The sequence below is a fragment of the Felis catus genome, chromosome F2 (genome assembly GCF_018350175.1).
Source record: "Felis catus isolate Fca126 chromosome F2, F.catus_Fca126_mat1.0, whole genome shotgun sequence".
NCBI classification, from domain to species: Eukaryota; Metazoa; Chordata; class Mammalia; order Carnivora; family Felidae; genus Felis; species Felis catus.
In genome coordinates this window covers 73623068-73637084 of record NC_058385.1, presented here as the reverse complement: position 1 = coordinate 73637084, position 14017 = coordinate 73623068, and the positions used below count along the sequence as shown (strand labels likewise).

The window sequence follows — 14017 nt, the reverse complement described above, 5'->3', positions numbered from 1 at the left end:
GACTGTGGAGCAGAGCTCGTCACCAACGGGCAGCGAGTATTGATATAGACAAGAAATCGATTTCTGTTGCCCCATTCAACCCGATGAGGTTATGGAGTTCATCTGTTACCGCAGCATAACCTAACCTTATCCGAACTATTCAGAGCCTTCTGCGGGTTGTTTCTGATGACTGCCCAGGCGGTTTTCTCAAGGATATTCTGCATCAGTGTGCTTAGTAACCCAACCTGTTTCCTCCAGGGGCCTGCTCGCCTGCTTCCAGACATGCCGGGCTTCCCGGGACCCGGTCCTCCGGTGAGGCTGTGCGTGGGCCTCACGTGCATTCTGTCCCTTTGGAACACAGGTGGGTCCGGTCTGAGTTCAAGAAGTGCCTGTTCTATATGCCGAGTCTGGGTTTTCACTGGGCTTTGGAGAATGGCAGCAGCTAACATGTCCGGCCAGAATCCTAAATGAGTCCCATCGAAACGGTGATGATGAATTCCCCATGTCTGGTTTTGCCCTCTGACTTCCTGCACCAGAGTCTCCGTTGCGCAACAGCATTATCTCCCCCGCCACTATTACGCCTCTTGTCCAAACCACTGTCCTCTCTTTCCTGGACCATGAAGGGAGCTTTCTTTTTTTTTTTTTTAATTTTTTTTTCAACGTTTATTTATTTTTGGGGCAGAGAGAGACAGAGCATGAACGGGGGAGGGGCAGAGAGAGAGGGAGACACAGAATCGGAAACAGGCTCCAGGCTCTGAGCCATCATCAGCACAGAGCCCGACGCGGGGCTCGAACTCCTGGACTGCGAGATCGTGACCTGGCTGAAGTCAGACGCTTAACCGACTGCGCCACCCAGGCGCCCCTGAAGGGAGCTTTCTAAACCAGCCCCTGCTTCTCCTCCTGTCTCGCCATGACCTGTTCTCCACTCACCAGCCTGGGCGATCTTTTCACAACTCTCCGCAAGTCACCTCCCAGGCTCCTCCCTCATTTCACCTGCCCCAAGTTATTCAGTGACTTCCTACTTCTATCTGGAGCGTACCCCAAGTCCTTCGCGCAGTCTACACGACCCTGCCCACCTTGCCATCCCCCGGTTCCTACGATGCCCCGCCTCAGCGCTGGCTTTCGCTCAGTTCTTTAAAGTCGTACTCGTGCCCACCGCGTCCCCTGGCACACACACTGTCATCTACACTCTGCCGACCCCCCCCTCCCAGCCAGTTACATTCTACTCGAATACTATTCACCCTTCAGCCGCACATCACCTGCCAGGGAGAGCTTTCAGACCGCTGAGATGAATCGGGCTCCCTGTTACACACCCTCAAGGTGCTCTTCAAAGCATTCCGCGTCATTCATCGTAATATCTTTGAGTCTTCTTTTCCTTCACATCGGCCTTCCCGACTAGACTATAAGCACCACAGGGATGGGGTCTGCACTCGCTTGTTCATCATGGTATCCCCGGCACACAACACACACGAAGCTTATTAAAGTCCAGCTGCTATGGGGCACCTGGGTGGCGCAGCCGGTTAAGCGTCCGACTTCAGCCAGGTCACGATCTCACGGTCCGTGAGTTCGAGCCCCGCGTCAGGCTCTGGGCTGATGGCTCAGAACCTGGAGCCTGTTTCCGATTCTGTGTCTCCCTCTCTCTCTGCCCCTCCCCCGTTCATGCTCTGTCTCTCTCTGTCCCAAAAATAAATAAACGTTGAAAAAAAATTTTTTTTTTAAAAATAAATTAAAAAAAATAAAGTCCAGCTGCTATGTAACATGGTCACAGTCGATCAATAAATACACAGTGACTGAACTGAAAGAGCCAACTACACGTGGCGTGTTAAGCAAGGCACTTCGCCGTTTCCGATCATAGTCTTCTCGTCTTTAAGATGAGCGTTTTGGGTCAAATTGTTTCTCGTGTCAAGCCTGGGTTATAGTTTCTCTGATGAGCGCTCTTTCATTTTAGTGTCTGCTGTGAAAGGGGAAGCCAAGAAGGAAAAGGTGATGACCCTCCTTCCTCCAACAGGTAAACAGGCGGTTGTGCCTGCCCCGCTCATTCTCAAACTCCTTGGCTTCTCCGAGCCTCACTGTTCCTATCTGTAAGATGGGGCTTGCGTCTGCAGCTTAAGCGTTAACTGTCATAGTAAGAGTTCCTGGCAGTTGTGCTTGCTTTATGGCTCGTGGGACCCCTGGATTCCCGTGATCTTATTAAATCCACAAAGATCACCTCGCTCGATCAGCAATGGACGATTTCGCAATGGGAGGCATTGTCCTGGGCTATCCCCATTTTTGCAGTAAATCCCTCTTTCCTTGCCTCTTCTTTTTCTTTTCGGTGGTGCAAAATCTGCTCTGCAGCACGACCGTGGCTGCGTTGCAACATAAGGAGCACACAGGAGGCAGGGGCCTGGCTGCCTTTTCCAATCTGTTGGCAAACAAGCAAGATAATGGGGGTGGGGGCGCACAGCGGGGGAATTACTCTTTATGTTTTAAATTTTGATTTATTTACTTTTTTTAATGAGAGAGAGAGAGAGACAGAGCATGAGTGAGGGAGGGGCAGAGAGAGGGAGACACAGAATCCGAAACGGGCTCCAGGCTCCGAGCTGTCAGCACAGAACCTGACACGGGGCTCGAACTCACAGACCGCGAGATCACGAGCTGAGCCGAAGTCGGATGCTTAACCGACTGAGCCAACCAGACACCCCTGTTTATTTGTTTATTTTGAGAGAACGAGAGAGAGAGAGAGCCTGAAGCAGGGGAAGGGCAGAGAGAGAGGGAGAGAAAGAATCCCAAGGAGGTTCCTCCTTGTCAACGCAGAGCCCGATGCGCGGCTCAAACTAAGGCACGAACTGTGGGATCATGACCGGAGCCAAAACCAAGAGCCAGACTCTTAACCAACTGAGCCACCCAGACACCCCGTAATTTTAGTTTTAATTAGTGCATTCGCGTGGCTCCAGATGCAAAAACGCAAAAGGAACAAAAGTGTACGAAGTGAAAATGGTCCCCAGCCAAGCGCTTCCCTTCCCCAGAGGACACAAGTGGTACCGATCTCTTGTGCGTACGCAGGGTAATTTTCGATAAACATTTTCCTTATTTGAGCCGTCAGTTTTCTCCTCTTGAAATGGGGACAATTTGTGCTCCACAGGTAATCATAAAGGATGAACCGTGGTTAAACCAGTAAGCACGCAAAAAATATGAAAACTACCAACGCTTTCTCGCTTACAGATACCGCTAAGGTGGTCTCTCCATCCAAAAAGGGAACAGTCCCTTTCTGTTGTCTGTCTGGCCATTTATTTGAGAAAGTCTTCTGTACGGCATCCTATTCAGAAATTTCTGCCTCAGGAGTGTTTCGTTCACGCGTCAAATACTGTTATCAGAATCCACCCACAGGTGTGCAATTACACAAAGGAATGATGGACATAATGTCTCCTTGGTGGAAGGAGTGGGGTTCGGGGAGGGGTTCTCGGTTAGGAAAGTTTGCACAGGGCCGGCCAGCCTCACAGCCTGTAGCACCCCTGTGGCCTGGAGCTCCAATCCCTCACCGGCACGGAGGTCTCTCTGTCCTTCCCGGCCAGGTCACAGGCGAGGTCGGCGGCTGCCACAGTTGTCACTGGGGCGGCTTCCTGTAGACTCTTCAGGTGGAGTGCCCTTCAGAGCGCCAGATGGGAGAGCAGGCCGTGTGCCAGCTTTTCACCTGCTTGATCACAAATGTCTGTCTCAGAGTTCCTACTGTCGTCGCGTCACCCACTCCCCCCAGTGACCGTGTGTACGGAAGGGGACCCGTGGACCCCACCTGCCTCTGACCTCAACGCTCCAGTAGTTAAGCAGGAAGCTTGGAGTCCTTGAAAAGCCAGGGAACACCCCAAAGCATTCGTCCACAGATGAGCGGATAAAGAAACTGCGGTATGTCCATTCAGTGAAATATCATGCAGCCTTAAAAAGGAAGATAATCTTGCCATATACACGATGGATGGTCCTGGAGGACGTTATGCTACGTGAAGCCAGTCACAGAAGGACGAATACTACATGATGCCTCTTCTTCTAGGAGGTATCTAAAATCGTCACTCCTACACGCAGAGAGTAGAAAGGGGGTTGCCAGAGGCAAAGGGAAGGAGGAAACAGGGCCACTGGTCAGGTACGGGGTATAACTACATACATCACGTCGCTTTCCTGGGCCTCAATTTCCCCATCCTTCAAAGGGAATGTCGGACAAGATACTTGCAAAGGATGTTACGAATTGTGCACGGCTGCTTTCCCACAATCCCGTTTCGTTCATGAGAACTTTTATTTCAGTGTCTGGAAACAAAGACATTCAAAAGGAAAAGGAGGCAGCCATCCTCGGCACGACGGGTAACTAAGCCAGCCTTGAATCCTCACTTGCTCTGTAGCTCTGGAACTTGGTTTTCAGCCTGTCTGTGCCTTGGTTTTTCCATCTATAAAATGGGCATGAAGCACCCCCCCTCCCCGGAATGTAACACAAAACGTAATCATTCCGACAATAATAGAAACAAATGCGATATGTTCATAATGCCACCTAACCCCAAACCACCGATCCTTCCGGTCACGGCTTTCCAGCCACTTCCACAGAGAGGCCCTCTCGAGAGTGCCCCCTAGACCAGGCCGGGCGTCCTGAGGGAGGAGCTCGTGGCATCCTGCTGGGTCCCGTCTGCTGCCCCTCACGTGTGATTACCCTCCTCCTGCCCAGGGCACAGACAGCAAACCCCACAGAGGCGGAGACCTGTCTCTCTCTCTCTCTCTCTCTCTCAACTCCCAGCATGATTGCATGGCCCTCAGTGAGTGTTTGTTGAATGAATAAAGAATGAACGTGCGCTTAGGCATTTCAGGATTTCCTGTGACGTTTTCTTCGCTAGCACGAACTTCACCGAGCGGGCCAGTGGCCTGCTCTCATGACAAGGCCACTTGTCTGCAGCTCTTAGGAAGCAGGTTCTGGGCTCTCTTGTTTAGGCAAGCTTCTTCTCCACTCTGAGCCTCAGCTTCCTGATCCATAAAGGGGTGGGGTAGATTACGCCCCCTGCCTGGGGATCACCTGCCTGTTTATTAAAATGTGAATTTCTAGGGGCGCCTGGGTGGCGCAGTCGGTTAAGCGTCCGACTTCAGCCAGGTCACGATCTCGCGGTCCGTGAGTTCGAGCCCCGCATCGGGCTCTGGGCTGATGGCTCGGAGCCTGGAGCCTGTTTCCGATTCTGTGTCTCCCTCTCTCTCTGCCCCTCCCCCGTTCATGCTCTGTCTCTCTCTGTCCCAAAAATAAATAAATGTTGAAAAAAAAAATTTTAAATGTGAATTTCTAGGCCAAGGTCGGCCTAAGGAGACTCGAGTATTGGGGGGAGGAGTCTGCCTTCTCACACGGCAGGTGATTCCACCCTTCTGTAAGCCCAAGGCCCCTGCGCCGAGGCCCCTAAGTCTCTTCCAGCGACGTGTCTCCCCTGAAGTCTTTCTCTCCCCAGTGTCTGGCCTTGGAGGAGAAGAGAGGAAGGAAAAGGGGGTGGCTTTTCTCGACACCACAGGTGAGTCCCTTCCTCCCTTCGGGGCTCCGTGGGCGAGCCGGCTAAGGGAGCCCCCTCCCTGCCCCCACGTCTCCAGACCCCCACTCATAATCCCCATAGCCTCAGTCTTCAGATTGTGTGATCCACACAATTATCCAAGCATTAAGCACTGAGAACCACCTTGTTAGTGAAAATATAAAGAGGCGCATTAACCACTCTTTCCGCCTCATCTACTGCTATCCCGAATCTTCAGGAAAGAGCCTACGAGGGGCGGGTCTTAACCTGGCAAGGTCTCTCCACTCAGCTGCACACTCCCAATATCTGGGGGAGTGACCCACTGGTTGATTGATTTTGGTGCGGATGTCTGGGCCGCGTCCCAGACCTGTTAGATCCGGATCTCTGAAGAGGGAGTCCGAGCATCAGAATAGCAGAATCAAAAAAATAAATAAATAAAACCAAACGTTTTTCTCCGAGTGATGCCAGGTGCCCAGCCAGGGCATCGTTTGTCCGACCACGTAGTCAGTTCCAAACGCAGTGGGGTTGAGAAACCTTGCCGTTCCGTGGGCTTCCCATCACGTGTGGGCATCCGCCACCGATCTCTACTGTCCCCAAATGCAGAGATAAATTATTCACAAAGGGAGCGCTCCCGTCCTTCACGGGGACTTGTCTTCTCTAACTTGTCATGATGTATGCCGCTGGCTGTCACCTCCTGAGGACGAGAACCGCCTTTTATCTCCGGACTCCGTGTGCCCGGCAGTGGGGATGAGTTCCGGAAACGTCCAAAGACGAGGCACAGGTGCCTGAATGTCGGCATCGGGGAACTTCTGTTGTCGAAAAAAAGCCTGCTGGTGACAGTATCTGCAAATCTCTTCTAGAACTGCCCGCAAGGTCAGTCGATCTGTCCGCGCTGAACCTGACAGAGCTGGTGAACGGGATGCTGAGCAGAGCTTTAAAAGGTGACCTTCGTCGGGGCCCCCGGGTGGCTCTGTGGGTTGAGCATCTGACTCTTGATTTCGACACAGGTCATGACCTCACGGTGCGTGATTTCGAGTCCCGCATCAGGCTCTAGGCTGGCAGGTGGATCCTACTTGGGATTCTCTCTCCCTCTCTTTCTGTCCCTCCCCCACTTGCACTCTCTCTCTCTCTCTCTCTCTCAAAATAAACAAACATTAAAAAAAAATTTCTTAAAGGATAACCTTTTTTAAAAAGCCCAGTCCAGGCACACGTTGGTCTTGTGCCCACTTCTCTTCTGGAGGGTCTGCAGTCTGGGCAAGACAAGTCGCATCTCTGCATGCCGGCTCCTCCCTGCTCAGATGGAAGGCGTGGTGTCCTCCCGGACCCCTGATGAGATTGAAAACATCCACATGAAGTAGGAGGCTGGCCAACATCTTGAGAGAGAGCTGCACCCCAGACATGGCACCCGGACAGACATTTCTAATCACACCTGCCCTGCGAGAGAGCCACCAGGGCTTAGGGACAGATCGGAAACACAGCCAAGGGACAGGTCCTTCTGCAATTTGGGTTTTGCTTATATTCAATTTTGCGCATTAACTTCCATTTTTGTTCCTTTATTGCATATTTTTGTCATTTATTTTTATTTGCTCACCATCCTTTTTTTAAAAATTTTTTAATGTGTATTTTATTTTTGAGAGAGAGAGAGAGAAAGAGAGAGTGTGAGTGGGGGGGGGGGGCAGAGAGGGAGACGCAGAATCCGAAGCACGCTCCAGGCTCCGAGCTGTCAGCCCAGAGCCCAACGCGGGGCTTGAACTCACAGACCGAGAGATCATGGCCTGAGCCGAAGTCAGACGCTTCACCGACTGAGCCACCCAGGCGCCCTTCATCATCTTTTTAATTTCTCTTATCTATTTACTAATTGGTAGTATTCTTATTGTCAGTAGGCATTTGTCTGACGACTTCTTTATCTCACTATCTCTGGCAGATACGAAGAAGTTCTTCTCCCTGCTAAGCATCACCTCCTACAGTTCCGTGGCCTTCCACAAGTTTTCCGTGGCCATTTACAACAGTAAGTGCCCCCCGGCTCTGCTGGGCGGTGATGGTGAGCGACGGGCCGGCAGGGCCAGGTCCTGTCTCAGGATTGCCGTGTGGATCGTGTCTCTTCACAGTTTCTAACCTGAAGGCTGTGGACCCGGCCAGGTTCCCCACCCGGTACTGTTACTGTCTGAACAACCGGACCAATGACTTATCAGGTGGGTGGAGCCACTCCCCCCCCCCCCCCCCCCAGGCTTGCGGCTTTCCTGATGTCGCTTGTGCCCTTTCAGATGAGTTTGAATTAACTTCCTTTCTCCCTGGAGTGAAATAAGACAGTAATATCTATTATGCTTAAACGTGTGCACACTTCACTGTCACAGAAAGTGCTTTCCTTGGTTTTTATCTTAGAGAAATAGGTATGACTGAACAAACGGGCAAGAACAAAATGTTCATGCTGCGTTGTTTTAAGAGAAAAAGTGGAGAACAACATACCTACGTATCATTAATAAAAGTGGTTAGTTGCGTGTATAAACTTTGGAAAACAGCCATAGGCATTGCATAAATGAATGGGTGTGGCCAGATTTGGCCCATGTATGGAAACATTTCCATGATATTTTTTTCTTTTTTTTTTAAGTTTTCTTTCTTTATTTCTTTATTTTGAGAGAGAGAGAGAGAGTGTGTGTAGGGGAGGGGCAGAGAGAGAGAGGGACAGAGAGAATCCCAAGCAGGCTCTGCACTGTCAGCACAGAGCCTGATGCAGGGCTCGAACCCACGAACTGTGAGATCTTGACCTGAGCCCAAATCAAGAGTCGGGCAGTTAACCGACTGAGCCACCCAGGCGCGCCTCCGTGACATTTTTAATTAGAAAAAGAGAGTTACAAAATAATGCATAGAATACACGGTCATTGGTGAAGAGACACATACCTGGATGGCAGGTAAGCGGTTACCCCACGAAAGAAGATTGTGCTGCGTGTTTTGCAGCAGAAGAGGGTTGATTAAGGGGGCTTGGATTCATCTGGTCTTTTTTTTTTCAATGCGAGTATATTCATGTATTACTTTTATAATTGAAATTTAAAACTATTCGGTGCTTCTTCTGTTTAGAGAATCCTGCAAGGTGAAACTGAGAATTACTCTCTCAATGCTCATTCACCCATCTAGTGATTCTTTACTGGGCGCACGTTGTTAGCCAGACCCTCTTCTGGGTGTGAGGGCCCCCACTGAGCAAAGCGGGTGCACACCCCCTGCTCTCATGAACTTGGGCTCTATAGGAAGGGACAGTCAATGGATACACCAAAAACACCTGGTATGTTGGCCGATGGCATGACCGTGAGAACAATAAAGCAGGGGACAGGTGAGGAGGGAAGTGGTAATGGGCTCAGCTGCGGTGTGTAGTGTGGTCAGAAAAGTCCTCGCTAAGGAGGCAGGAAGTGGAGAGACAACCCTGTGGTATCCGGGGACTGAGAGTTCCAGGCAAAAGCCCAGACAGCGGGGTGAGGACTGGAGAGGCCAGCATGGCTGGAGCAGGCAAGCCAGCGCCGACAGTCGTGGGAAATGAGCTCAAGGTTGTGGGGGCAAAGCAGGGAGGGTATCGGGGATCGAGTAGAAGTTTATAGTCCACTGCGAGGATTTGGATTCTCACCCTGAATAAGAAGGAAGCCAATGTGGGGGCGCCTGGGTGGCTCAGTTGGGCAGGCGGCTGACTCTTGATTCGGCTCAGGTCATGATCCCACAGTTCGTGAGGTCGAGCCCCACATCCGGCTCTTCGCCGACAGTGTGGAGCCTGCTTGGGATTCTCTCTCTCCCTCTCTCTCTCTCTCTCTGCCTTCCTCCTCCCCCAAATAAATAAATAAACTTCAAAAAAAAAAAAAAAAAAAAAGAAGGAAGCCAATGTGATTGTCCACACAGAAGAGTGATATGATCTAACTTATATTTTTAAAAGGATCTCTTTGGTTGATTAAAAAAAGAGACTGTAGGGGAGTGCCTGGGTGGCTCAGTCAGTTAAACGTCTGACTTCAGCTCAGGTCACGATCTGTGGTCCGTGAGCTCGAGTCCCGCCTCAGGCTCTGCTCTGACAGCTCGGAACCTGGAGCCAGTGCCCCTGCCAGGAAAGAGTTTCTACTTCTACCTGGCGAGCCAAAGCATATTTCCCTCTACCTGAAATGATTTGAAAAGAATTGATCCCTGGAACCTCACCACTGATAAAATAGCATATGGCTCCTCCTGTAAGCCACAGAGATTTTTACAAGGTTTACGACCGACACATTACGATGTGCTGATGTCCACTCCCCCCAGACCGCTGCCACGAGAGGCTGGGCACAGGCTGGCATCTTGTCACTGCTCAGTATCTGTAGGGACGATGGATTTGTGGATAATCTTCAGACCCGGATTGTTTTCTCTTGAATATCCTCAACTCTGACTTAAGGCCCGCCTGTAAGGATGTATTTGCTGCATATTTGTTTTATTTCTCTAAAGGAAAACAGCTTAAATTTTCTTGATTTGGAAAACAATCTATTGGGGCACCTGGGTGGCTCAGTCGGTTGAGGGTCCAACTCTTGATTTTGGCTCAGGTCATGATCCCAGGGTCGTGGGATCGAGCCCCCTGTCAGGTCCCATGCTGAGCATGGAGTCTGCTTAAGCCTCTCTCTCTCTCTCTCTCTCTCTCTCTCTCTCTCTCTCTTCCCCTCTGCCTCTCTCCCCCACTCATGCTTTCTGTCTCTTAAATGAAAAAAATTTTTGAAGAAAATAATGTATTATGAAGTCAAAATGTCAGATGGCAGGGACAGTATAATCAAAAAAATCAGAGGGGTGCCTGGGTGGCTCAGTTGGTTAAGCAGCTCACTCTTGATTTCGGCTCAGGTCATGATCTCGCGGTTCATGGGTTCAAGCCCTGCGCTGGGCTTTGTGCTGACAGCTCAGAGCCTGGAGCCTGCTTTGGATTCTGTGTCTCCTTCTCTCTCTGCCCCTTCCCTGCTTGTGCTCTTTCTCTTTCTCTCAAAAATAAATGAAAACATTCAATTTTTTTTTTTAATCAGAAACACCTGATGTCCCAACATCCATAGGTAATCCCATTACCCAAGGTGGTCTAAACCACCTCTCTAACCTGCCTGCTTAAGCCATCTGTCAGCTAGTTATCTAGCCTACCTGCCTGCCATCCCACCTACCCCATCCATCTACCCATCCAACTTTGCATTCTGTATATTATTTAGAATATAAGCCAGGCTAGTATGACAAATGACCCCAAAACAAGGTGGCTTACAGAGGGCAGAAGGTAATAGCTTTTGTGTGTGGCCATCTGGGTAAATATACCAGGGCTGCTCTGATGGTATGATGGTGTAGGGGGCCCAGGGTCCTTCTAGCTTGTTGCCCTGCCTCCCATGATGCATTGCCCTTGTTCTCACAGTCCAGGATGGTTTGCCACCACATCCACATCCCAGCAACAAGGAAGAGGAAGAAAGGAACTGAAGACATGCCTGCCCACTATAGAAACTCACAGTCTGGAAACCTTCCACATGCTTCTTCCCACATTCAGTTGCCCAGAATTTAGCCCTATGGCCACACCCCCTGGCAAACAGGCTCAAAAATGTCGTTTTTAAGCTACGTTAAACCCGGTTGTGCCCAACTGAAATTTCATATTCTCTTGCTAAAGGAAGGTGGGAGAATGGATATTGAGAGAAAACCTTCCATATCTACCATGTTTTCTATGTAGCATTATAATCTGCCTTTAAGCCAATCAGTATGTCTTAAAAACCGTCCTATTCCAATGAATATAAATACGCCTCATCCTTCGTATGAATTCATAGCATTGGTTGCAAGAATGTACCATAAGGGACTTAATTTGTCTCTTCTTGATAGAAACTTAGTTTATCCCCCCGTGTTTGTACGATTATCAACAACGCTGTACCTGTGTACGATCGCTTGAGTGCGTGCCCAATTATGCTGGAAGGTATCGTCCTTGACAGGGAAACAATTTTGCAGTGATTCAAATTGCTAAAATGTTCTCTAGACACCTTGCATGAGTTTAAACCCCTACCAGTCACGTTTGAAAGCGCGTGTTTTTCCCCCACCCTTGCCGACATGAAGTACTAAATCACATTCTTAAATCATTACCAATGGGATAGGCAAAAGGTTGTTTCCCCTATTTTCTGTTTATATGTGAAAGTGGTCAGAAATCACTCATCTGGAGGCATGGCTACTAAGTTAGATGATTCAGATTTTCATCAAAACAAAGAATATTGGTGAGGTAATGATAGCTGATTTTCTTCCAAGCCTAATAAGGGGATTGTAAACAGCCATTCTGAAGGGAGAGTTCGCGCAGTGTGTTGAGTAAGGGATTGCTCGAGCAGCGGTGGGAAAAGTGGGAAGAGTGGGCGCTTTGGCCCAACATAGACCTCAGTTCAAATTCAAGCTCCACCACATCCTCTGGCGCCTTGGGAAAGTTCCATGATCTCTCCGAAACTTGGGCAGCGCCTGGATTCCATCCTTGATGTCCTGCCTCTAGACCCCCGGTCTTAGCTTCTATGCAATGGTAGTAGCAGATTGCCGTCTACTGCTCTGCCTCTGAGTCTCTCTCTCCCACGAATCTCAGCTTCAGGCGGGCAGAGATGGGGTCTCACACAATGCTTCAGTCCCAAGCAGGTGTCTGACACCCTGCAAACAGTCAATAAATATTCATGGTATAATTGAATTAATAAAAAAAGACATTTAAGAAGTAGGAAGGAAATGGATGGAAGGAGTCATGAAATGCCACCCTTCCTCACTTTCCATAACGTGACCAAGGACAGGCTGGTCTAAAGAGACACGGGAAGGAGGCGTTCTTCTGCATGGCCACGTGTCCACATTTGCATCTGTGTACGACCGCCTGTCCCCTCTGGGAGACCGAGCGTGTGACCGTGCAGGTGTGGTAAGATCACACGATGGTTCTGGTTCCCTTAGAGGAATGTCCGTCTCCGCTTGGCCTCGTGCGCGGCACATTCCGTTGGTTGTCACGTGACATTTTCCCGCCGCTCCGGGTTCCGCATTTTCAGTCCTCTGTGTTCTATATTTTCAAGTCACCTTGCCCCCCCACTGAAGCTCATAATCCCGTTGAGTAAAAGAAGTGTTTTCCAAAGCATGACAGGAAATTATCCAGATGACACCAGAAGCTTCCCCCTTACTGTTTGGGGCTCCTAAAATTCATGGCCGTTCTGGAAGCCACACGTGCACTGGATCCTGGAAAACCACAAGCGAACAGCAGAGGAAGTCGCAGCGCTTTGCCTGCACATGTATCGGGAGCTTTCATTGGTCAATGGCACCCACTGCGTCAAGCAATGGCCCTGTTCAAATCCTGCTCAGAGAGAAAGTTCACAAAGATTTGGAGTCTGAAATGTGACATTCTCCCAACCTCCTCCCTCAGCATTCTTCACAAGTGGGCACAGGAGCAGAAGTCCCCGGTTCTATTTTGTATAGGCTTCCCGTCTCTTTATAACCCACCATTAACGTTTACCTCACTTTTTGAAAATCCAAAATTACATAAATTCCTGTTGCCTGACTGTGGGGTCACTTCCTGTCTGATAGATTTGGTATACTAAAGCAATTTGATGAGATGATAGGGGACCACAAATGAGAACAACCATTATTCAGTAATGCGGCTTTTCCGCAGACGTTTGGTGTTGGCATAGAGGGATTCGGAGGGAGAGGGCAGTGGGAGGGGAAATGATAGTGGATCCAGAAGTTTTCTCCTGGAATTGAGACATCTTTATAATTAGTAATATTTCTCTGCATGATCGTTAACATCCCTCAACAAACCGAGCGAAATCAAACTCGTAACATTTACTCTGAAAAGTCCAAACACACTACACTTTTCCGCCCAAGTCTCCGGATCGGAACCGTAAACCTCCTCGATCCTTCTTGCAGATTTCACGGCCCTGCTGGTGGACGTCGTTGGAAATTCTACCAGCTACCTCACGGAGATTTTCAAGTCAACCTCAATCCTCTCAGGTGTGTTCATCTTGAAAACTCTTGAAAAATTGGAGATTCGGCGAATTGGCGTCCATCAAGGGTATATCAAAGTTGGTAGAGGCCCCACCCCAAGCCCTGGCACAGGCCAGGCTGCCCGGAACCTCTGTGTGCGTTTTATTTAGACAATCAGTGTGGCCCAGTTGCAACCACTAGTATTTGAAGACTCCATCTTTCAGTCAGAGCTATTCCTGGTATCGAAGACCTTGGAGGAAGAGTCCGAGGCTCAAAGTTAGGGGAACCCAGGCAGACTCAAGAAAACAGCTTCTACTGGATAGTTATACTCCCATTTCAAAGATGAGAAAACGGGGATTTAGAGAGGTTGCCTGTTTTGCTCAAGGTTAGTTCAGAATGTAGAATCCGATCCATATGCAGCCTAAGCCCATGTCCGGCATACAGCTGAGAAGGATCCGCCTCTTTCACAAGATGGCCTCATATAACCCCCAGGCAATTCACATTCCCCCAGGGACCCACTGTGCAAAGCACATTTCTAGTCAATTGCCCGCACATGGACTCATCAGCAGGCTGGTGTGCTGCACCATGCAGCAATTACTGTGCTAGAAACAGTGGGG

At 49.7% G+C, this 14017-nt stretch overlaps 1 protein-coding gene across 1 annotated transcript in view; it reads left to right on the top strand.

The window, feature by feature from the left end:
* The first annotated feature begins 261 nt into the window (after nt 1–261).
* HHLA1 (HERV-H LTR-associating 1) overlaps nt 262–14017 on the top strand; it is a 37587-nt gene continuing 23831 nt past the window's right edge. The window contains exons 1-7 of the mRNA XM_004000121.5: nt 262–340; nt 1928–1987; nt 5424–5483; nt 6338–6418; nt 7402–7485; nt 7586–7669; nt 13344–13427. Of these exons, the coding sequence (XP_004000170.3) occupies nt 262–340; nt 1928–1987; nt 5424–5483; nt 6338–6418; nt 7402–7485; nt 7586–7669; nt 13344–13427 (532 nt within the window). The remainder of the gene's footprint in view (nt 341–1927; nt 1988–5423; nt 5484–6337; nt 6419–7401; nt 7486–7585; nt 7670–13343; nt 13428–14017) is intronic.